This window comes from Hemiscyllium ocellatum, chromosome 3, assembly GCF_020745735.1.
Source record: "Hemiscyllium ocellatum isolate sHemOce1 chromosome 3, sHemOce1.pat.X.cur, whole genome shotgun sequence".
Taxonomy (NCBI): Eukaryota; Metazoa; Chordata; class Chondrichthyes; order Orectolobiformes; family Hemiscylliidae; genus Hemiscyllium; species Hemiscyllium ocellatum.
This window is the reverse complement of record NC_083403.1, coordinates 12163958-12186130: the sequence shown is the minus strand read 5'-3', so window position 1 is coordinate 12186130 and position 22173 is coordinate 12163958. Positions and strand designations below refer to the sequence as shown.

The window sequence follows — 22173 nt, the reverse complement described above, 5'->3', positions numbered from 1 at the left end:
TGTCCAGTGTGTGATACTGGGACTCACTGTCCAGTGTGTGATACTGAGACTCACTGTCCAGTGTGTAATAATGAGACTCACTGCCCAGTGTGTGATACTGACACTCGCTGCCCAGTGTGTGATATTGAGACTCTATGCCCAGTGTGTGTTACTGAGACTCACTGTCCAGTGTGAGATACTGAGACTCACTGCCCAGTGTGCGATACTGAGACTCACTGTCCACTGTGTGATAATGAGAGTCACTGTCCAGTATGTGATAATGTGAGTCACTGTCCATTGTGTGATACTGAGACTCACTGCCCAGTGTGTGATACTGAGACTCACTGTCCACTGTGTGATAATGAGACTCACTGCCCAGTGTGCGATACTGAGACTCACTGCCCAGTGTGCGATACTGAGACTCAGTGTCCAGTGTGAGATACTGAGACTCACTGCCCAGTGTGAGATACTGAGACTCACTGTCCAGTGTGAGATACTGAGACTCACTGTCCAGTGTGTGATACTGAGACTCACTGTCCAGTATGTGATACTGAGACTCACTGCCCAGTGTGTGATACTGAGACTCACTGTCCACTGTGTGATAATGTGACTCACTGTCCACTGTGTGATACTGAGACTCACTGCCCAGTGTGTGATACTGAGTCTCACTGTCCAGTGTGTGATACTGAGTCTCACTGTCCAGTGTGTGATACTGAGACTCACTGCCCACTGTGTGATAATGAGAGTCACTGGCCATTGTGAGATACTGAAACTCACTGTCCAGTGTGTGATATTATGACTCACTGTCCAGTGTGTGATACTGAAACTCACTGTCCAGTGTGTGATACTGAGACTCACTGTCCAGTGTGTGATGTTATGACTCACTGTCCACTGTGTGATACTGAGACTCACTGCCCAGTGTGTGATACTGAGACTCACTGCCCAGTGTATGATACTGAGACTCACTGTCCAGTGTGTGATACTGAGACTCACTGCCCAGTGTGTGATATTGTGACTCACTGTCCAGTGTGTGATACTGAGAGTCACTGTCCAGTGTGTGATACTGAGACTCACTGTCCAGTGTGTGATACTGAGACTCACTGTCCAGTGTGTGATACTGAGACTCACTGTCCACTGTGTGATACTGAGACTCACTGCCCAGTGTATGATACTGAGACTCACTGCCCAGTGTATGATACTGAGACTCACTGTCCAGTGTGTGATATTGTGACTCACTGTCCAGTGTGTGATACTGGGACTCACTGTCCATTGTGTGATACTGGGACTCACTGTCCATTCTGTGATACTGAGACTCGCTGCCCAGTGTGCGATACTGAGACTCACTGCCCAGTGTGTGATACTGGGACTCACTGTCCAGTTTGTGATACTGAGACTCACTGTCCAGTGTGTGATACTGAGACTCACTGTCCAGTGTGTGATACTGTGATTCACTGTCCAGTGTGTGATACTGAGACTCACTGTCCAGTGTGTGATACTGAGACTCACTGTCCAGTGTGTGTTACTGTGACTCACTGTCCAGTGTGTGATACAGAGACACACTGTCCAGTGTGTGATACAGAGACACACTGTCCATTGTGTGATACTGTGACTCACTGTCCATTGTGTGATACTGTGACTCACTGTCCAGTGTGTGATACTGGGACTCACTGTCCAGTGTGTGATACAGAGACACACTGTCCAGTGTGTGATACTGTGACTCACTGTCCATTGTGTGATACTGAGACTCACTGTCCAGTGTGAGATACTGAGACTCATTGCCCAGTGTGTGATACTGGGTCTCACTGTCCAGTGTGTGATACTGGGACTCACTGTCCATTGTGTGATACTGAGACTCACTGTCCAGTGTGTGATACTGAGACTCACTGTCCAGTGTGTGATACTGTGATTCACTGTCCAGTGTGTGATACTGAGACTCACTGTCCAGTGTGTGATACTGTGACTCACTGTCCATTGTGTGATACTGTGACTCACTGTCCAGTGTGTGATACTGGGACTCACTGTCCAGTGTGTGATACAGAGACACACTGTCCAGTGTGTGATACTGTGACTCACTGTCCATTGTGTGATACTGAGACTCACTGTCCAGTGTGAGATACTGAGACTCATTGCCCAGTGTGCGATACTGAGACTCACTGCCCAGTGTGTGATACTGGGACTCACTGTCCAGTTTGTGATACTGAGACTCACTGTCCAGTGTGTGATACTGAGACTCACTGTCCAGTGTGTGATACTGTGATTCACTGTCCAGTGTGTGATACTGAGACTCACTGTCCAGTGTGTGATACTGAGACTCACTGTCCAGTGTGTGTTACTGTGACTCACTGTCCAGTGTGTGATACTGGGACTCACTGTCCAGTGTGTGATACAGAGACTCACTGTCCAGTGTGTGATACAGAGACACACTGTCCAGTGTGTGATACAGAGACACACTGTCCATTGTGTGATACTGTGATTCACTGTCCATTGTGTGATACTGTGACTCACTGTCCAGTGTGTGATACTGGGACTCACTGTCCAGTGTGTGATACAGAGACACACTGTCCAGTGTGTGATACTGTGACTCACTGTCCATTGTGTGATACTGAGACTCACTGTCCAGTGTGAGATACTGAGACTCATTGCCCAGTGTGTGATACTGGGTCTCACTGTCCATTGTGTGATACTGTGACTCACTGTCCATTGTGTGATACTGTGACTCACTGTCCAGTGTGTGATACTGGGACTCACTGTCCAGTGTGTGATACAGAGACACACTGTCCATTGTGTGATACTGAGACTCACTGCCCAGCGTGTGATACTGAGACTCACTGTCCAGTGTGAGATACTGAGACACACTGTCCAGTGTGTGATACTGGGACTCACTGTCCATTGAGTGATACTGAGACTCACTGTCCAGTGTGTGATACTGAGACTCACTGTCCAGTGTGTGATACTGAGACTCACTGTCCAGTGTGTGATACTGGGACTCACTGTCCATTGTGTGATATTATGACTCACTGTCCAGTGTGTGATACTGAAACTCACTGTCCATTGTGTGATATTAAGATTCACTGTCCAGTGTGTGATACTGAGACTCACTGCCCAGTGTGTGATACTTAGACTCACTGTCCAGTGTGTGATACTGAGACTCACTGTCCAGTGTGTGATACTGAGACTCACTGTCCAGTGTGTGATACTGAGACTCACTGTCCAGTGTGAGATACTGAGACTCACTGCCCAGTGTGTGATACTGAGACTCACTGCCCAGTGTGAGATACTGAGACTCACTGTCCATTGTGTGAAACTGTGACTCACTGTCCAGTGTGTGATACTGAGACTCACTGCCCAGTGTATGATACTGAGACTCAATGCCCAGTGTGTGATACTGAGACTCACTGTCCAGTGTGTGATACTGAGACTCACTGTCCAGTGTGTGATATTGTGACTCACTGTCCATTGTGTGATACTGAGACTCACTGCCCAGTGTATGATACTGAGACTCACTGCCCAGTGTGTGATACTGGGACTCACTGTCCATTGTGTGATACTGGGACTCACTGCCCAGTGTGAGATACTGAGACTCACTGCCCAGTGTGTGATACTGGGACTCACTGTCCAGTGTGTGATACTGGGACTCACTGTCCATTGTGTGATATTATGACTCACTGTCCAGTGTGTGATACTGAAACTCACTGTCCATTGTGTGATATTAAGATTCACTGTCCAGTGTGTGATACTGAGACTCACTGCCCAGTGTGTGATACTTAGACTCACTGCCCAGTGTGTGATACTGAGACTCACTGTCCAGTGTGTGATACTGAGACTCACTGTCCAGTGTGTGATACTGAGACTCACTGTCCAGTGTGAGATACTGAGACTCACTGCCCAGTGTGTGATACTGAGACTCACTGCCCAGTGTGAGATACTGAGACTCACTGTCCATTGTGTGAAACTGTGACTCACTGTCCAGTGTGTGATACTGAGACTCACTGCCCAGTGTATGATACTGAGACTCAATGCCCAGTGTGTGATACTGAGACTCACTGTCCAGTGTGTGATACTGAGACTCACTGTCCAGTGTGTGATATTGTGACTCACTGTCCATTGTGTGATACTGAGACTCACTGCCCAGTGTATGATACTGAGACTCACTGCCCAGTGTGTGATACTGTGACTCACTGTCCAGTGTGTGATACTGAGACTCACTGTCCAGTGTGTGATACAGAGACACACTGTCCAGTGTGTGATACAGAGACACACTGTCCAGTGTGTGATACTGGGACTCACTGTCCAGTGTGTGATACTGGGACTCACTGTCCAGTGTGTGATACTGGGACTCACTGTCCATTGTGTGATACTGGGACTCACTGCCCAGTGTGAGATACTGAGACTCACTGCCCAGTGTGTGATACTGGGACTCACTGCCCAGTGTGTGATACTGAGACACACTGTCCAGTGTGTGATACTGGGACTCACTGTCCATTGAGTGATACTGAGACTCACTGTCCAGTGTGAGATACTGAGACTCACTGCCCAGTGTGTGATACTGAGACTCACTGTCCAGTCTGTGATACTGAGACTCACTCTCCATTGTGTGATACTGAGACTCACCGCCCAGTGTGAGATACTGAGACTCACCGCCCAGTGGCTGATACTGAGACTCACTGTCCAGTGTGTGATACTGAGACTCACTGTCCAGTGTGTGATACTGAGACTCACTGTCCAGTGTGTGATAATGTGACTCACTGCCCAGTGTGTGATACTGAGACTCACTGCCCAGTGTGTGATACTGAGACTCACTGTCCAGTGTGTGATACTGAAACTCACTGTCCAGTGTGTGGTATTATGACTCACTGTCCAGTGTGTGATACTGAAACTCACTGCCCAGTGTGTGATACTGAGACTCACTGTCCAGTGTGTGATACTGTGACTCACTGTCCATTGTGTGATACTGAGACTCACTGTCCAGTGTGTGATACTGAGACTCACTGCCCAGTGTATGATACTGAGACTCACTGTCCAGTGTGTGATACTGGGACTCACTGTCCAGTGTGTGATACTGGGACTCACTGTCCAGTGTGTGATACTGAAACTCACTGCCCAGTGTGTGATACTGAGAGTCACTGTCCAGTGTGTGATACTGAGACTCACTGTCCAGTGTGTGATACTGTGACTCACTGTCCAGTGTGTGATACTGAGACTCACTGCCCAGTGTGAGATACTGAGACTCACTGCCCAGTGTGTGATACTGAGACTCACTGCCCAGTGTATGATACTGAGACTCAATGCCCAGTGTGTGATACTGAGACTCACTGTCCAGTGTGTGATACTGTGACTCACTGTCCATTGTGTGATACTGAGACTCACTGTCCAGTGTGTGATACTGAGACTCACTGCCCAGTGTATGATACTGAGACTCACTGTCCAGTGTGTGATACTGTGACTCACTGTCCAGTGTGTGATACTGGGACTCACTGTCCATTGTGTGATACTGAGACTCACTGTCCAGTGTGTGATACTGAGAATCACTGCCCAGTGTGTGATACTGTGACTCACTGTCCAGTGTGTGATACTGTGACTCACTGTCCAGTGTGTGATACTGGGACTCACTGTCCATTGAGTGATACTGAGACTCACTGCCCAGTGTGAGATACTGAGACTCACTGTCCAGTGTGTGATACTGAGACTCACTGCCCATTGTGTGATACTGAGACTCAATGCCCAGTGTGTGATACTGAGACTCACTGTCCAGTGTGTGATACTGAGACTCACTGTCCAGTGTGTGATACTGAGACTCACTGTCCAGTGTGAGATACTGAGACTCACTGCCCAGTGTGTGAAACTGTGACTCACTGTCCAGTGTGTGATACTGTGACTCACTGTCCAGTGTGTGATACTGGGACTCACTGTCCATTGTGTGATACTGAGACTCACTGTCCAGTGTGTGATACTGAGAATCACTGCCCAGTGTGTGATACTGTGACTCACTGTCCAGTGTGTGATACTGTGACTCACTGTCCAGTGTGTGATACAGAGACACACTGCCCAGTGTGAGATACTGAGACTCACTGCCCAGTGTGAGATACTGAGACTCACTGCCCAGTGTGTGATACTGGGACTCACTGCCCAGTGTGTGATACTGAGACTCACTGTCCAGTGTGTGATACTGGGACTCACTGTCCATTGTGTGATACTGAGACTCACTGTCCAGTGTGTGATACTGAGACTCACTGTCCAGTGTGTGATACTGGGACTCACTGCCCAGTGTGTGATACTGAGACACACTGTCCAGTGTGTGATACTGGGACTCACTGCCCAGTGTGAGATACTGAGACTCACTGCCCAGTGTGAGATACTGAGACTCACTGCCCAGTGTGAGATACTGAGACTCACTGTCCAGTGTGTGAAACTGTGACTCACTGTCCAGTGTGTGATACTGAGACTCACTGCCCATTGTGTGATACTGAGACTCAATGCCCAGTGTGTGATACTGAGACTCACTGCCCAGTGTATGATACTGAGACTCAATGCCCAGTGTGTGATACTGAGACTCACTGTCCAGTGTGTGATACTGAGACTCACTGCCCAGTGTGTGATATTGTGACTCACTGTCCATTGTGTGATACTGAGACTCACTGTCCAGTGTGTGATACTGGGACTCACTGTCCACTGTGTGATACTGAGACTCACTGTCCATTGTGAGATACTGAGACTCACTGTCCAGTGTGTGATACTGGGACTCACTGTCCAGTGTGTGATACTGAGACACACTGTCCAGTGTGTGATACTGAGACACACTGTCCAGTGTGTGATACTGGGACTCACTGTGCATTGAGTGATACTGAGACTCACTGTCCAGTGTGAGATATTAAGATTCACTGTCCAGTGTGTGATACTGTGACTCACTGTCCAGTGTGTGATACTGAGACTCACTGCCCAGTGTGTGATACTGAGACTCGCTGCCCAGTGTGTGATACTGAGACTCGCTGTCCAGTGTGTGATACTGTGACTCACTGCCCAGTGTGTGATACTGAGACTCGCTGCCCAGTGTGTGATACTGTGACTCGCTGTCCAGTGTGTGATACTGTGACTCACTGTCCAGTGTGTGATACTGTGACTCACTGTCCAGTGTGAGATATTAAGACTCACTGTCCAGTGTGAGATATTAAGACTCACTGTCCAGTGTGTGATACTGTGACTCACTGTCCAGTGTGTGATACTGAGACTCACTGCCCAGTGTGTGATACTGAGACTCACTGTCCAGTGTGTGATACTGAGACTCACTGTCCAGTGTGTGATACTGAGACTCACTGTCCAGTGTGAGATACTGAGACTCACTGCCCAGTGTGTGAAACTGTGACTCACTGTCCAGTGTGTGATACTGAGACTCACTGCCCAGTGTATGATACTGAGACTCAATGCCCAGTGTGTGATACTGAGACTCACTGTCCAGTGTGTGATATTGTGACTCACTGTCCATTGTGTGATACTGAGACTCACTGTCCAGTGTGTGATACTGGGACTCACTGTCCACTGTGTGATACTGAGACTGACTGCCCAGTGTATGATACTGAGACTCACTGTCCATTGTGAGATACTGAGACTCACTGTCCAGTGTGTGATACTGGGACTCACTGTCCAGTGTGTGATACTGAGACACACTGTCCAGTGTGTGATACTGAGACACACTGTCCAGTGTGTGATACTGGGACTCACTGTGCATTGAGTGATACTGAGACTCACTGTCCAGTGTGTGATACTGAAACTCACTGTCCAGTGTGTGATATTAAGACTCACTGTCCAGTGTGTGATACTGAAACTCACTGTCCAGTATGTGATATTAAGACTCACTGTCCAGTGTGTAATATTAAGACTCACTGTCCAGTGTGTGATACTGAGACTCACAGTCCAGTGTGTGATATTAAGACTCACTGTCCAGTGTGTGAAACTGAAACTCACTGTCCAGTGTGTGATACTGAGACACACTGCCCAGTGTGAGATACTGAGACTCACTGCCCAGTGTGAGATACTGAGACTCACTGCCCAGTGTGTGATACTGAGACTCACTGTCCAGTGTGTGATACTGTGACTCACTGTCCAGTGTGTGATACTGAGACTCACTGCTCAGTGTGTGATACTGAGACTCACTGCCCAGTGTGTGATACTGAGACTCACTGTCCAGTGTGTGTTACTGAGACTCACTGTCCAGTGTGTGTTACTGAGACTCACTGTCCAGTGTGTGATACTGAGACTCACTGCCCAGTGAGCGATACTGAGACTCACTGCCCAGTGTGCGATACTGAGACTCACTGTCCAGTGTGTGTTACTGAGACTCACTGTCCAGTGTGTGTTACTGAGACACACTGTCCAGTGTGTGTTACTGAGACACACTGTCCAGTGTGTGATACTGAGACTCACTGTCCAGTGTGTGATACTGAGACTGACTGTCCAGTGTGTGATAATGAGACTCACTGTCCAGTGTGTGATACTGGGACTCACTGTCCATTGTGTGATACTGAGACTCACTGTCCAGTGTGTGATACTGAGACTGACTGTCCAGTGTGTGATAATGAGACTCACTGTCCAGTGTGTGATATTATGACTCACTGTCCAGTGTGTGATACTGGGACTCACTGTCCATTGTGTGATACTGAGACTCACTGTCCAGTGTGTGATACTGAGACTCACTGTCCAGTGTGTGTTACTGAGACACACTGTCCAGTGTGTGATACTGAGACACACTGTCCAGTGTGTGATACTGAGACTCACTGTCCAGTGTGTGATACTGAGACTCACTGTCCAGTGTGTGATACTGAGACTGACTGTCCAGTGTGTGATAATGAGACTCACTGTCCAGTGTGTGATATTATGACTCACTGTCCAGTGTGTGATATTATGACTCACTGTCCAGTGTGTGATACTGAGACTCACTGTCCAGTGTGTGATACTGGGACACACTGTCCATTGTGTGATACTGAGACTCACTGCCCACGTGTGATACTGTGATTCACTGTCCATTGTAAGATACTGAGACTCACTGTCCAGTGTGTGATACTGAGACTCACTGCCCAGTGTGTGATACTGAGACTCACTGCCCAGTGTGTGATACTGAGACTCACTGTCCAGTGTGAGATACTGAGACTCACTGCCCAGTGTGTGTTACTGAGACTCACTGTCCAGTGTGTGATACTGAGACTCACTGTCCAGTGTGTGATACTGAGACTCACTGCCCAGTGTGTGATACTGAGACTCACTGTCCAGTGTGTGATCCTGAGACTCACTGCCCAGTGTGAGATACTGAGACTCACTGCCCAGTGTGAGATACTGAGACTCACTGCCCAGTGTGTGATACTGAGACTCACTGTCCAGTGTGTGATACTGAGACTCACTGTCCTGTGTGTGATACTTTGACTCACTGTCCAGTTATTACCGATGTTCTGCCTACTCCTGCTCTCTCTCTCTCTGTCTCCTCCTCTCTCTCTGTCTCCGTCTCCTCCTCTCTCTCTCCATCTCCTTCTGCTCTCTCTCTCTCTCTGTCTCCTCCTGCTCTCTCTCTCTGTCTCCTCCTGTTCTCTCTCTGTCTCCTCCTCTCTCTCTCTCTCTCTGTCTCCTCCTGCTCTCTCTCTGTCTCCTCCTCCTCTCTCTCTCTCTCTCTCTCTATGTCTCCTCCTGCTCTCTCCCTGTGTCCTCCTGCTCTCTCCGTCTCCTTCTGCTCTCTCTCTGTCTCCTCCTCTCTCTCTCTCTCTCTGTCTCCTCCTGCTCTCTCTCTGTCTCCTCCTCCTCTCTCTCTCTCTCTCTCTCTGTCTCCTCCTCTCTCTCCCTCTCTCTCTCTCTGTCTCCCCCTGCTCTCTCTCTCTGTCTCCTCCAGCTCTCTCTCTGTCTCCTCCTGCTCTCTGTCTCTCTCTGTCTCCTCCTTCTCTCTCCGTCTCCTTCTGTTCTCTCTCTGTCTCCTCCTCTCTCTCTCTCTCTCTGTCTCCTCCTCTCTCTCTCTGTCTCCTCCTCTCTCTCTCTGTCTCCTCCTCCTCTCTCTCTCTCTCTCTCTCTGTCTCCTCCTCTCTCTCTCTCTGTCTACTCCTGCTCTCTCTCTCTCTGTCTCCTCCTCTCTCTCTCTCTCTGTCTCCTCCTGCTCTCTCTCTGTCTCCACCTGCTCTCTGTCTGTCTCTCTGTCTCCTCCTCTCTCTCTCTCTCTGTCTCCTCCTGCTCTCTCTCTCTCTCTCTCTCTCTCTCTCTCTGTCTCCTCCTGCTCTCCGTCTCTCTCTGTCTCCTCCTGCTCTCTCTCTGTCTTCTCCTGCTCACTCTCTCTGTCTCCTCCTGCTCTCTCTCTCTCTCCTCCTCTCTCTCTCTCTCTGTCTCCTCCTGCTCTCTCTCTCTCTGTCTCCTCCTGCTCTCTCTCTGTCTCCTCCTCCTCTCTCTCTCTCTCTCTCTCTCTCTCTCTCTCTGTCTCCCCCTGCTCTCTCTCTCTGTCTCCTCCAGCTCTCTCTCTGTCTCCCCCTGCTCTCTCTCTCTCTGTCTCCTCCTGCTCTCTCTCCGTCTCCTTCTGTTCTCTCTCTGTCTCCTCCTGCTCTCTCTCTCTCTCTCTCTGTCTCCTCCTCTCTCTCTCTCTCTGTCTCCTCCTGCTCTCTCTGTCTCCACCTGCTCTCTGTCTGTCTCTCTGTCTCCTCCTGCTCTCTCTCTCTCTCTCTCTCTCTCTCTGTCTCCTCCTGCTCTCCGTCTCTCTCTGTCTTCTCCTGCTCACTCTCTCTGTCTCCTCCTCTCTCTCTCTCTGTCTCCTCCTGCTCTCTCTCTGTCTTCTCCTGCTCACTCTCTCTGTCTCCTCCTCTCTCTCTCCGTCTCCTCTTGCTCTCTCTCTCCGTCTCCTCCTGCTCTCTCTCTGTCTCCTCCTCTCTCTCTCTCTCTGTCTCCTCCTGCTCTCTCTCTCTGTCTCCTCCTCTGTCTTTATGTCTCCTGCTCTCTCTCTCTCTGTCTCCTCCTGCTCTCTCCGTCTCCTTCTGCTCTCTCTCTGTCTTCTCCTGCTCTCTCTCTCTCTCTGTCTCCTCCTCGCTCTCTCTGTCTCTTCCTCTCTCTCCATCTCCTTCTGCTCTCGCTCTCTGTCTCCTCCTGCTCTCTCTCTGTCTCCTCCTCTCTCTCTCTCTCTCTCTCTCTCTGTCTCCTCCTGCTCTCTGTCTGTCTCTCTGTCTCCTCCTGCTCTCTCTCTCTCTGTCTCCTCCTGCTCTCTCTCTCTCTCTGTCTCCTCCTGCTCTCTGTCTGTCTCTCTGTCTCCTCCTGCTCTCTCTCTGTCTTCTCCTGCTCACTCTCTCTGTCTCCTCCTCTCTCTCTCTGTCTCCTCTTGCTCTCTCTCTCCGTCTCCTCCTGCTCTCTCTCTCTCTCCTCCTGCTCTCTCTCTCTCTGTCTCCTCCTGCTCTCTCCGTCTCCTTCTGCTCTCTCTCTGTCTCCTCCTCTCTCTCTCTCTCTGTCTCCTCCTGCTCTCTCTCTCTCTCTCTCTCTCTCTCTCTCTGTCTCCTCCAGCTCTCTCTCTGTCTCCTCCTCTCTCTCTCTCTCTCTGTCTCCTCCTGCTCTCTCTCTGTCTCCTCCTGCTCTCTCTGTCTCCACCTGCTCTCTGTCTGTCTCTCTGTCTCCTCCTGCTCTCTCTCTCTCTGTCTCTCTCTCTCTCTGTCTCCTCCTGCTCTCTCTCTGTCTTCTCCTGCTCACTCTCTCTGTCTCCTCCTCTCTCTCTCCGTCTCCTCTTGCTCTCTCTCTCCGTCTCCTCCTGCTCTCTCTCTGTCTCCTCCTGCTCTCTCTCTGTCTCCTCCTCTCTCTCTCTCCGTCTCCTCTTGCTCTCTCTCTCTCTCTCTCTCCTCCTGCTCTCTCTCTGTCTCCTCCTCTCTCTCTCTCTCTGTCTCCTCCTGCTCTCTCTCTCTGTCTCCTCCTCTGTCTTTATGTCTCCTGCTCTCTCTCTCTCTCTCTGTCTCCTCCTCTCTCTCTCTCTCTCTCTCTGTCACTGTCTCCTCCTCCTCTCTCTGTCTCCTCCTGCTCTCTCTCTCTCTCTGTCTCCTCCTCGCTCTCTCTGTCTCTTCCTCTCTCTCCATCTCCTTCTGCTCTCTCTCTCTGTCTCCTCCTGCTCGCTCTCTGTCTCCTCCTGCTCGCTCTCTCTCTCCGTCTCCTCCTGCTCTCTCCGTCTCCTCCTGCTCTCTCTGTGTCTCCTCCTCTCTCTCTCTCTCTCCGTCTCCTCCTGCTCTCTCCGTCTCCTCCTGCTCTCTCTGTGTCTCCTCCTCTCTCTCTCTCTCTCTCTCTCTCTGTCTCCTCCTCTTTCTCTCTCTCTCTCTCTGTCTACTCCTGCTCTCTCTTTCTCTCTCTGTCTCCTCCTGCTCTCTCTCTGTCTCCTCCTGCTCTCTCTCTGTCTCCTCCTCCTCTCTCTCTCTCTCTGTCTCCTCCTGCTCTCTCTCTCTCTCTCTCTGTCTCCTCCTCTCTCTCTCTCTGTCTCCTCCTGCTTTCTCTCTCTCTCTCTCTCTCTCTCTCTCTCTCTCTCTCTCTCTGTCTCCTCCTCTCTCTCTCTCTGTCTCCTCCTGCTTTCTCTCTCTCTCTCTCTCTCTCTCTCTCTCCGTCTCCTCTTGCTCTCTCTCTCTCCTCCTGCTCTCTCTCTGACTCCTCCTCTCTCTCTCTCTCTGTCTCCTCCTGCTCTCTCTCTCTGTCTCCTCCTCTGTCTTTATGTCTCCTGCTCTCTCTCTCTCTGTCTCCTCCTGCTCTCTCCGTCTCCTTCTGCTCTCTCTCTGTCTCCTCCTCTCTCTCTCTCTCTCTGTCTCCTCCTGCTCTCTCTCTGTCTCCTCCTCTCTCTCTCTCTCTCTGTCTCCTCCTGCTCTCTCTCTGTCTCCTCCTCCTCTCTCTCTCTCTCTCTCTCTCTCTCTCTGTCTCCCCCTGCTCTCTCTCTCTGTCTCCTCCAGCTCTCTCTCTGTCTCCTCCTGCTGTCTGTCTCTCTCTGTCTCCTCCTGCTCTCTCCGTCTCCTTCTGTTCTCTCTCTGTCTCCTCCTCTCTCTCTCTCTCTCTGTCTCCTCCTGCTCTCTCTCTGTCTCCTCCTCCTCTCTCTCTCTCTCTCTCTCTGTCTCCTCCTCTCTCTCTCTCTCTCTGTCTACTCCTGCTCTCTCTCTCTCTGTCTCCTCCTCGTCTCTCTCTGTCTCCTCCTGCTCTCTCTCTCTCTCTCTCTCTCTCTCTCTGTCTCCTCCTGCTCTCTCTCTGTCTTCTCCTGCTCACTCTCTCTGTCTCCTCCTGCTCTCTCTCTCTCTCTCTGTCTCCTCCTGCTCTCTCTCTCTCTCTGTCTCCTCCTGCTCTCTCTCTGTCTCCTCCTGCTCTCTCTCTGTCTTCTCCTGCTCACTCTCTCTGTCTCCTCCTCTCTCTCCGTCTCCTCTTGCTCTCTCTCTCCGTCTCCTCCTGCTCTCTCTCTGTCTCCTCCTGCTCTCTCTCTCTGTCTCCTCCTCTGTCTTTATGTCTCCTGCTCTCTCTCTCTCTGTCTCCTCCTCTCTCTCTCTCTCTCTCTCTCTCTCTCTCTGTCACTGTCTCCTCCTCCTCTCTCTGTCTCCTCCTGCTCTCTCTCTCTCTCTGTCTCCTCCTCGCTCTCTCTGTCTCTTCCTCTCTCTCCATCTCCTTCTGCTCTCTCTCTCTGTCTCCTCCTGCTCGCTCTCTGTCTCCTCCTGCTCGCTCTCTGTCTCCTCCTGCTCGCTCTCTGTCTCCTCCTGCTCTCTCTCTGTCTCCTCCTCTCTCTCTCTCTCTCCGTCTCCTCCTGCTCTCTCTGTGTCTCCTCCTCTCTCTCTCTCTCTCTCTCTCTGTCTCCTCCTCTTTCTCTCTCTCTCTCTCTGTCTACTCCTGCTCTCTCTTTCTCTCTCTGTCTCCTCCTGCTCTCTCTCTGTCTCCTCCTCCTCTCTCTCTCTCTCTGTCTCCTCCTGCTCACTCTCTGTCTCCTCCTGCTCTCTCTCTGTCTCCTCCTCCTCTCTCTCTCTCTCTGTCTCCTCCTGCTTTCTCTCTCTCTCTCTCTCTCTCTCTCTCTCTGTCTCCTCCTGCTCTCTCTCCGACTCCTCCTGCTCTCTCTCTGTCTTCTCCTGCTCACTCTCTCTGTCTCCTCCTCTCTCTCTCCGTCTCCTCTTGCTCTCTCTCTCTCTCTCCTCCTGCTCTCTCTCTGACTCCTCCTCTCTCTCTCTCTCTGTCTCTCTCTGTCTCCTCCTCTGTCTCTATGTCTCCTGCTCTCTCTCTCTCTGTCACTGTCTCCTCCTCCTCTCTCTGTCTTCTCCTGCTCTCTCTGTCTCTTCCTCTCTCTCTCCATCTCCTTCTGCTCTCTCTCTGTCTCCTCCTCTCTCTCTCTCTCTGTCTCCTCCTGCTCGCTCTCTGTCTTCTCCTGCTCTCTCCGTCTCCTCCTGCTCTCTCTCTGTCTCCTCCTCTCTCTCTCTCTGTCTCCTCCTGCTCTCTCTCTCTGTCTCCTCCTGCTCTCTCCGTCTCCTCCTGCTCTCTCTCTGTCTCCTCCTGCTCTCTCTCTGTCTCCTCCTCTCTCTCTCTCTCTGTCTCCTCCTGCTCGCTCTCTGTCTCCTCCTGCTCTCTCCGTCTCCTCCTGCTCTCTCTCTGTCTCCTCCTCTCTCTCTCTCTGTCTCCTCCTGCTCTCTCTCTCTGTCTCCTCCTGCTCTCTCTGTCTCCTCCTGCTCTCTCTCTGTCTCCTCCTCTCTCTCTCTCTCTGTCTCCTCCTGCTCTCTCTCTCTCTCTCTCCGTCTCCTCCTGCTCTCTCTGTGTCTCCTCCTCTCTCTCTCTCTCTCTGTCTCCTCCTCTTTCTCTCTCTCTCTCTCTCTCTCTCTCTCTCTCTCTCTCTCTCTGTCTCCTCCTCCTCTGTCTGTCTCCTCCTGCTCTCTCTCTCTGCCTCCTCCTGCTCTCTCTCTCTCTCTGTCTCCTTCTGCTCGCTCTCTCTGTCTCCTCCTATCTCTCTACATCTCCTTCTGCTCTCTCTCTCTCTCTGTCTCCTCCTGCTCTCTCTCTGTCTCCTCCTGCTCTCTCCGTCTCCTCCTGTTCTCTCTCTGTCTCCTCCTCTCTCTCTCTCTGTCTCCTCCTCCTCTCTCTCTCTGTCTCCTCCTGCTCTCTCTCTGTCTCCTCCTCCTCTCTCTCTCTCTCTCTCTCGCTCTCTGTGTCTCCTCCTGCTCTCTCTCTCTCTCTCTCTCTCTGTCTCCTCCTGCTCTCTCCGTCTCCTCCTGCTCTCTATCTGTCTCCTCCTCCTCTCTCTGTCTCCTCCTGCTCTCTCTCTCCGTCTCCTCCTGCTCTCTCTCTCTCCTCCTGCTCTCTCTCTCTGTCTCCTCCTGCTCTCTCTCTCTCTGTCTCCTCCTGCTCTCTCCTTCTCCTCCTGCTCTCTCTCTCTCCTCCTGCTCTCTCTCTCTCCTCCTGCTCTCTCTCTCTGTCTCCTCCTGCTCTCTCTCTCTCCGTCTCCTCCTGCTCTCTCTCTCTCCTCCTGCTCTCTCTCTCCGTCTCCTCCTGCTCTCTCTCTCTCCTCCTGCTCTCTCTCTCCGTCTCCTCCTGCTCTCTCTCTCTCCTCCTGCTCTCTCTCTCTGTCTCCTCCTGCTCTCTCTCTCTCCGTCTCCTCCTGCTCTCTCTCTCTCCTCCTGCTCTCTCTCTCTGTCTCCTCCTGCTCTCTCTCTCTCTGTCTCCTCCTCCTCTCTCTCTCTGTCTCCTCCTGCTCTCTCTCTGTCTCCTCCTCCTCTCTCTCTCTCTCTCTCTCTGTGTCTCCTCCTGCTCTCTCTCTCTCTCTCTCTCTGTCTCCTCCTGCTCTCTCCGTCTCCTCCTGCTCTCTCTCTGTCTCCTCCTGCTCTCTCTCTGTCTCCTCCTCCTCTCTCTCTCTCTCTCTGTGTCTCCTCCTGCTCTCTCTCTCTCTCTCTCTGTCTCCTCCTGCTCTCTCCGTCTCCTCCTGCTCTCTCTCTGTCTCCTCCTCTCTCTCTCTCTGTCTCCTCCTGCTCTCTCTCTCTGTCTCCTCCTGCTCTCTCTCTCTGTCTCCTCCTGCTCTCTCTCTCTCTCTGCCTCCTCCTGCTCTCTCTCTCTCTCTGTCTCCTCCTGCTCGCTCTCTCTGTCTCCTCCTCTCTCTCTCCATCTCCTTCTGCTCTCTCTCTCTCTCCGTCGTCTCCTGCTCTCTCTCTCTCTCCTCCTGCTCTCTCTCTGTCTCCTCCTGCTCTCTCCGTCTCCTCCTGTTCTCTCTCTGTCTCCTCCTCTCTCTCTCTCTCTCTCTCTCCATCTCCTCCTGCTCTCTCTCTGTCTCCTCCTCTCTCTCTCTCTCTGTCTCCTCCAGCTCTCTCTCTCTCTCTCTCTGTCTCTCTCTCTCTCTCTCTCTCTCTCTCTGTCTCTCTCTCTGTCTCTCACCCCACTGATCCCCTTGCCTAGAGGTCAGACACAACAGAGAAGTCTCGCTCAAATGTCGCTTTGGTCTTTGAATGCAGAATCCCTGTGGAATCTGATTCCCGGCCGGGAGTGATCCAGCAAAGACGGGATTGTGTGGAGAGTCGGAAAGCAGGCGATCAGGATTCGCTAACTGTCACTCTCAGGCACTGTGTCCAGGAAAACAATGTCCCAGCAAGTAATCAGGTACGCGGCCTCACTGTCTCTCCCTCAGGAACACGCCCCACAGAATTCAGCATCGATAGGGATAGGGACTGCGCCCACCCCAAGTCAGGGGGAGCAAATCGCAGCAAATTGCAGGAACGGTGGGGCAGTAATAAAGGGGTGCTTACAATTATTCAAACATTAACTGGGAGAGATCAGTGGGAAAGGTCTGGAAGGTGCAGAATTCTCAAGGAGCTCCTTCAGGCCAGTGTGAGAGGGGCCAGTTCTGGGTTTACTTTGCAGGGATATCGCTGGGCAGCTGTCAGGGTATCCACAGGAGAGACCTTTAATGGTTGAATTGTAATGTATTCATGGAAAAGATACCCAGAGGTAATCTTCCTAATTGTGGAAAGGCCAGTTTTCTGAAGCTGAGATGCAAAAATGGACTGGAAATAGCTACTTGAAGATATAAGTTAGTTTGGAGACATTTGGGAAGAGGTAATGATCGAGAGAGAGAGAGAGCGTGTTTTGTACCCTTTGTAGGTGGGGTTAATAAGTTCAGACCCCACACCCCACAATCACATCCCAGGCTGACAGTGGGAATGTCAGTCTGTCAGAGGTGGGCAAACTAGTGGAAATGATCCTGAGGGACATTATAACTTGTCATGTAGGCATGGGTAATGGTGTAATGGTGAGCACTCTGAATCCAGTGATCTGAGTAGGTGGCTCAGTGGTTAGCACTGCTGCCTCATATCACCAGGGTCCCAGGTTCGATTCCAGCCTTGGGCTGTGTGGGGTTTGCACATTCCCCCCGTGTCTGCATGAGTTCCCTCCGGGTGCTCCGGTTTCCTCCCACAGTCCAAAGATGGGCAGGTCAGGTGGATTGGTCATGCTAAATTGCCCCATAGTGTATCAGGGATGTGTAAGTTAGGGGTGAACATAGGGTCGGGGAATGGGCCTGGGTGGGTTCCCCTTCAGAGGGTGGGTTCCCCTTCAGAGTGTGGGAGTGGGCTGGTTGGGCCAAAGGGCGGATTCTGATTCTGAGAAACCGTGGTGAGTCAGGATGGACCCATGACAGGGAGCGGGCCAGAGGGAAACTCCTGTGATTTGCCAGCGCCTGTGGAGAAAGGGAGCAGTTACAAGACCAACCCCGACAAAGAACGATAATCACTTGCAACAAAAAAAAACTAAACATTGGACAATCTGAAAGAGCTCGCACGCGTGATCCAGAGTTCAGCAACCCCTTTGAAAATCCTCGACATGTTCAACCTGCCTTCAAAACACACAAACGTCTCCCCCACCCCCGACCACGCTAAGGTCAGCTAATCCTTGAACAGCTCCTTAAATCTGTCCATCAAAATGTACAAACTCCAAACTCCACCCTGCACCCCACCATCCCCCCCCCCCCCCACCCCCACAAGCGGTTTGAGAGGTTTTGAAATCACTGGCTGGTGATTTAGTGGTGGGGAGGAAGGAGGAAGCTCACAGGAGCAGAGGGATCTTGTGGGGGGGGGGGGCGGTGGGGTGGGGGGAGGTATGGGATGGGGTTGGGGGTTTCTCCATGAATTCCTGTAGGTGGCCAGATCGATTGATAGAGGAGATTAGGAGGCACACACAACACTTGCTGTAGATTATCCGAGCAGGGAGGTTATTGTTAGGGTTAGTGAGGCCCCAGCTGGAGCAGTGTGTGTGTTGTTCTGGTCACCACGCTGTAGGAAGGACTGGGGTTACACTGGAGGGGGAGGGGGTGTGGAGGAGACTCACCAGGACGCTGCCTGGGATGGAGCATTTCAGCGATGGAGAGAGGCCAGAGAAGCTCAGGATATTCCTTTAGAACAGAAAAGGTTGAGGGGGGAACGTGACAGAGATTTTGACAGGCATGGACAGGGTGAGTGGAAGGCAGAGTCAATAGATGTGACCTGCAGGAGCACAGTTCGGGAGGGACGTCAGTGGAAATCAGAGGCCTGACTGATATTTCAGTTCAGCACCAATCATGAATGTCCCTGCAGAGATAGGGCTTTTAGCTGGATTGATTCAAGCCCTGACCGCGTCCCCTCACCAGTCAGTATGGGGCCTGCTTCCAATGGGCCCAGTCCCATCCTCCATTCATCCACCAGAGTCTGATAATGGTATCAGGGTCAGTGTCTCTGTCCCGTGACCCACAACAGCTGATGGGATCGGGGTCAGGGTCTCTGTCCCGTGACCCACAGCAGCTGATGGGATCGGGGTCAGGGTCTCTGTCCCGTGACCCACAGCAGCTGATGGGATCGGGGTCAGTGTCTCTGTCCCGTGACCCACAGCAGCTGATGGGATCGGGGTCAGTGTCTCTGTCCCGTGACCCACAGCAGCTGATGGGATCGGGGTCAGTGTCTCTGTCCCGTGACCCACAGCAGCTGATGGGATCGGGGTCAGGGTCTCTGTCCCGTGACCCACAGCAGCTGATGGGATCGGGGTCAGTGTCTCTGTCCCGTGACCCACAGCAGCTGATGGGATCGGGGTCAGTGTCTCTGTCCCGTGACCCACAGCAGCTGATGGGATCGGGGTCAGTGTCTCTGTCCCGTGACCCACAGCAGCTGATGGGATCGGGGTCAGTGTGCCTGTCCCGTGACCCACAGCAGCTGATGGGATCGGGGTCAGTGTCTCTGTCCCGTGACCCACAGCAGCTGATGGGATCGGGGTCAGTGTCTCTGTCCCGTGACCCACAGCAGCTGATGGGATCGGGGTCAGGGTGCCTGTCCCGTGACCCACAGCAGCTGATGGGATCGGGGTCAGTGTCTCTGTCTCGTGACCCACAGCAGCTGATGGGATCGGGGTCAGTGTGCCTGTCCCGTGACCCACAGCAGCTGATGAGATCGGGGTCAGTGTCTCTGTCCCGTGACCCACAGCAGCTGATGGGATCGGGGTCAGTGTCTCTGTCCCGTGACCCACAGCAGCTGATGGGATCGGGGTCAGTGTCTCTGTCCCGTGACCCACAGCAGCTGATGGGATCGGGGTCAGTGTCTCTGTCCCGTGACCCACAGCAGCTGATGAGATCGGGGTCAGTGTCTCTGGCCCGTGACCCACAGCAGCTGATGGGATCGGGGTCAGTGTCTCTGTCCCGTGACCCACAGCAGCTGATGGGATCGGGGTCAGGGTCTCTGTCCCGTGACCCACAGCAGCTGATGAGATCGGGGTCAGTGTCTCTGGCCCGTGACCCACAGCAGCTGATGGGATCGGGGTCAGTGTCTCTGTCCCGTGACCCACAGCAGCTGATGAGATCGGGGTCAGTGTCTCTGGCCCGTGACCCACAGCAGCTGATGGGATCGGGATCAGTGTCTCTGTCCCGTGACCCACAGCAGCTGATGGGATCGGGGTCAGTGTGCCTGTCCCGTGACCCACAGCAGCTGATGGGATCGGGGTCAGTGTCTCTGTCCCGTGACCCACAGCAGCTGATGGGATCGGTGTCAGTGTCTCTGTCCCGTGACCCACAGCAGCTGATGGGATCGGGGTCAGTGTGCCTGTCCCGTGACCCACAGCAGCTGATGGGATCGGGGTCAGGGTCTCTGTCCCGTGACCCACAGCAGCTGATGGGATCGGGGTCAGTGTCTCTGTCCCGTGACCCACAGCAGCTGATGCGACCGGGGTCAGTGTCTCTGTCCCGTGACCCACAGCAGCTGATGGGATCGGGATCAGTGTGCCTGTCCCGTGACCCACAGCAGCTGATGCGACCGGGGTCAGTGTCTCTGTCCCGTGACCCACAGCAGCTGATGGGATCGGGATCAGTGCCAAAGCCCAGGTCCCATCTTCAACAGGGACTGAAATTCGCTGTTTTTAATCTCTCTCTAGGAATGGATATATACCCGAGACCAGCAGATCCGTCAGAACCAGCAGTGTCTCTCTGCTGCCAGCCTGTACCCAGGTGCCCAGGTTATTTTAATGTCCTGTCGAGACAAAGATAGCAAACAGGTAAGTACTGGTGAGGAATTTGTTAAGTGTGTACAAGACAATTTTCTGATTCAGTATGTGGATGTACCTACCAGAGAAGGTGCAAAACTTGACCTACTCTTGGGGAATAAGGCAGGACAAGTGACTGAGGGGTCAGTGGGGAGCACTTTGGGGCCAGCGACCATAATTCTATTTGTTTTAAAATAGTGATGGAAAAGGATAGACCAGATCTAAAAGTTGAAGTTCTAAACTGGAGCAAGGCCAATTTTGACGGTATTAGGCAAGAACGTTCGAAAGCTGACTGGAGGCAGATGTTCACAGGTAAAGGGACGGCTGGAAAATGGGAAGCCTTCAGAAATGAGATAACGAGAATCCAGAGAAAGTATATTCCTGTCAGGGTGAAAGGGAAGGCTGGTAGGTACGGGGAATGTGGGATGACTAAAGAAATTGAGGGTTTGGTTAAGAAAAAGAAGGAAGCATATGTCAGGTATAGACAGGATAGATCGAGTGAATACTTAGAAGAGTATATAGGAAGTAGGAGTATACTTAAGAGGGAAATCAGGAGGGCAAAAAGGGGACATGAGATAGCTTTGGCAAACAGAATTAAGGAGAATCCAAAGGGATTTTACAAATATATTAAGGACAAAAGAGTAACTAGGGAGAGAATAGGGCCCCTCAAAGATCAGCAAGGCGGCCTTTGTGTGGAGCCGCAGAAAATGGGGGAGATACTAAATGAATATTTTGCATCAGTATTTACTGTGGAAAAGGATATGGAAGATATAGACTGTAGGGAAATAGATGGTGACATCTTGCAAAATGTCCATATTACAGAGGAGGAAGTGCTGGATATCTTAAAATGGTTAAAGGTGGAGAAATCCCCAGGACCTGATCAGGTGTACCCGAGAACTCTGTGGGAAGCTAGAGAAGTGATTGCTGGGCCTCTTGCTGAGATATTTGTGTCATCGATAGTCACAGGTGAGGTGCCCGAAGACTGGAGGTTGGCAAACGTGGTGCCACTGTTTAAGAAGGGCGGTAAAGACAAGCCAGGGAACTATAGACCGGTGAGCCTGACCTCGGTGGTGGGCAAGTTGTTGGAGGGAATCCTGAGGGACAGGATGTACATGTATTTGGAAAGGCAAGGACTGATTAGGGAAAGTCAACATGGCTTTGTGTGTGGGAAATCATGTCTCACAAACTTGATTGAGTTTTTTGAAGAAGTAACAAAGAAGATTGATGAGGGCAGAGCGGTAGATGTGATCTATATGGACTTCAGTAAGGCGTTCGACAAGGTTCCTCATGGGAGACTGATTAGCAAGGTTAGATCTCATGGAATACAGGGAGAACTCTACTTTTTGTCATTTAAATAAATGATTTGGATGCGAGCATAAGAGGTACAGTTAGTAAGTTTTCAGATGACACCAAAATTGGAGGTGTAGTGGACAGCAAAGAGGGTTACCTCAGATTACAACAGAACCTTGACCAGATGGGCCAATGGGCTGAGAAGTGGCAGATGGAGTTTAATTCAGATAAATGTGAGGTGCTGCATTTTGGGAAAGCAAATCTTAGCAGGACTTATACACTTAATGGTAAGGTCCTAGGGAGTGTTGCTGAACAAAGAGACCTTGGAGTGCAGGTTCATAGCTCCTTGAAAGTGGAGTCGCAGATAGATAGCTTAGTGAAGAAGGCGTTTAGTAAGCTTTCCTTTATTGGTCAGAGTATTGAATACAGGGGTTGAGAGGTCAT

At 51.6% G+C, this 22173-nt stretch overlaps 1 protein-coding gene across 2 annotated transcripts in view; it reads left to right on the top strand.

Moving 5' to 3' along the window:
* The window catches only part of galnt14 (UDP-N-acetyl-alpha-D-galactosamine:polypeptide N-acetylgalactosaminyltransferase 14 (GalNAc-T14)), a 205891-nt gene that overhangs the window by 173343 nt on the left and 10375 nt on the right, over positions 1-22173 (top strand). For both annotated transcript variants that reach the window (XM_060855677.1, XM_060855685.1), the window contains 2 exons: positions 16404-16548; positions 20332-20451. In XM_060855677.1, the coding sequence (XP_060711660.1) occupies positions 16404-16548; positions 20332-20451 (265 nt within the window). The remainder of the gene's footprint in view (positions 1-16403; positions 16549-20331; positions 20452-22173) is intronic.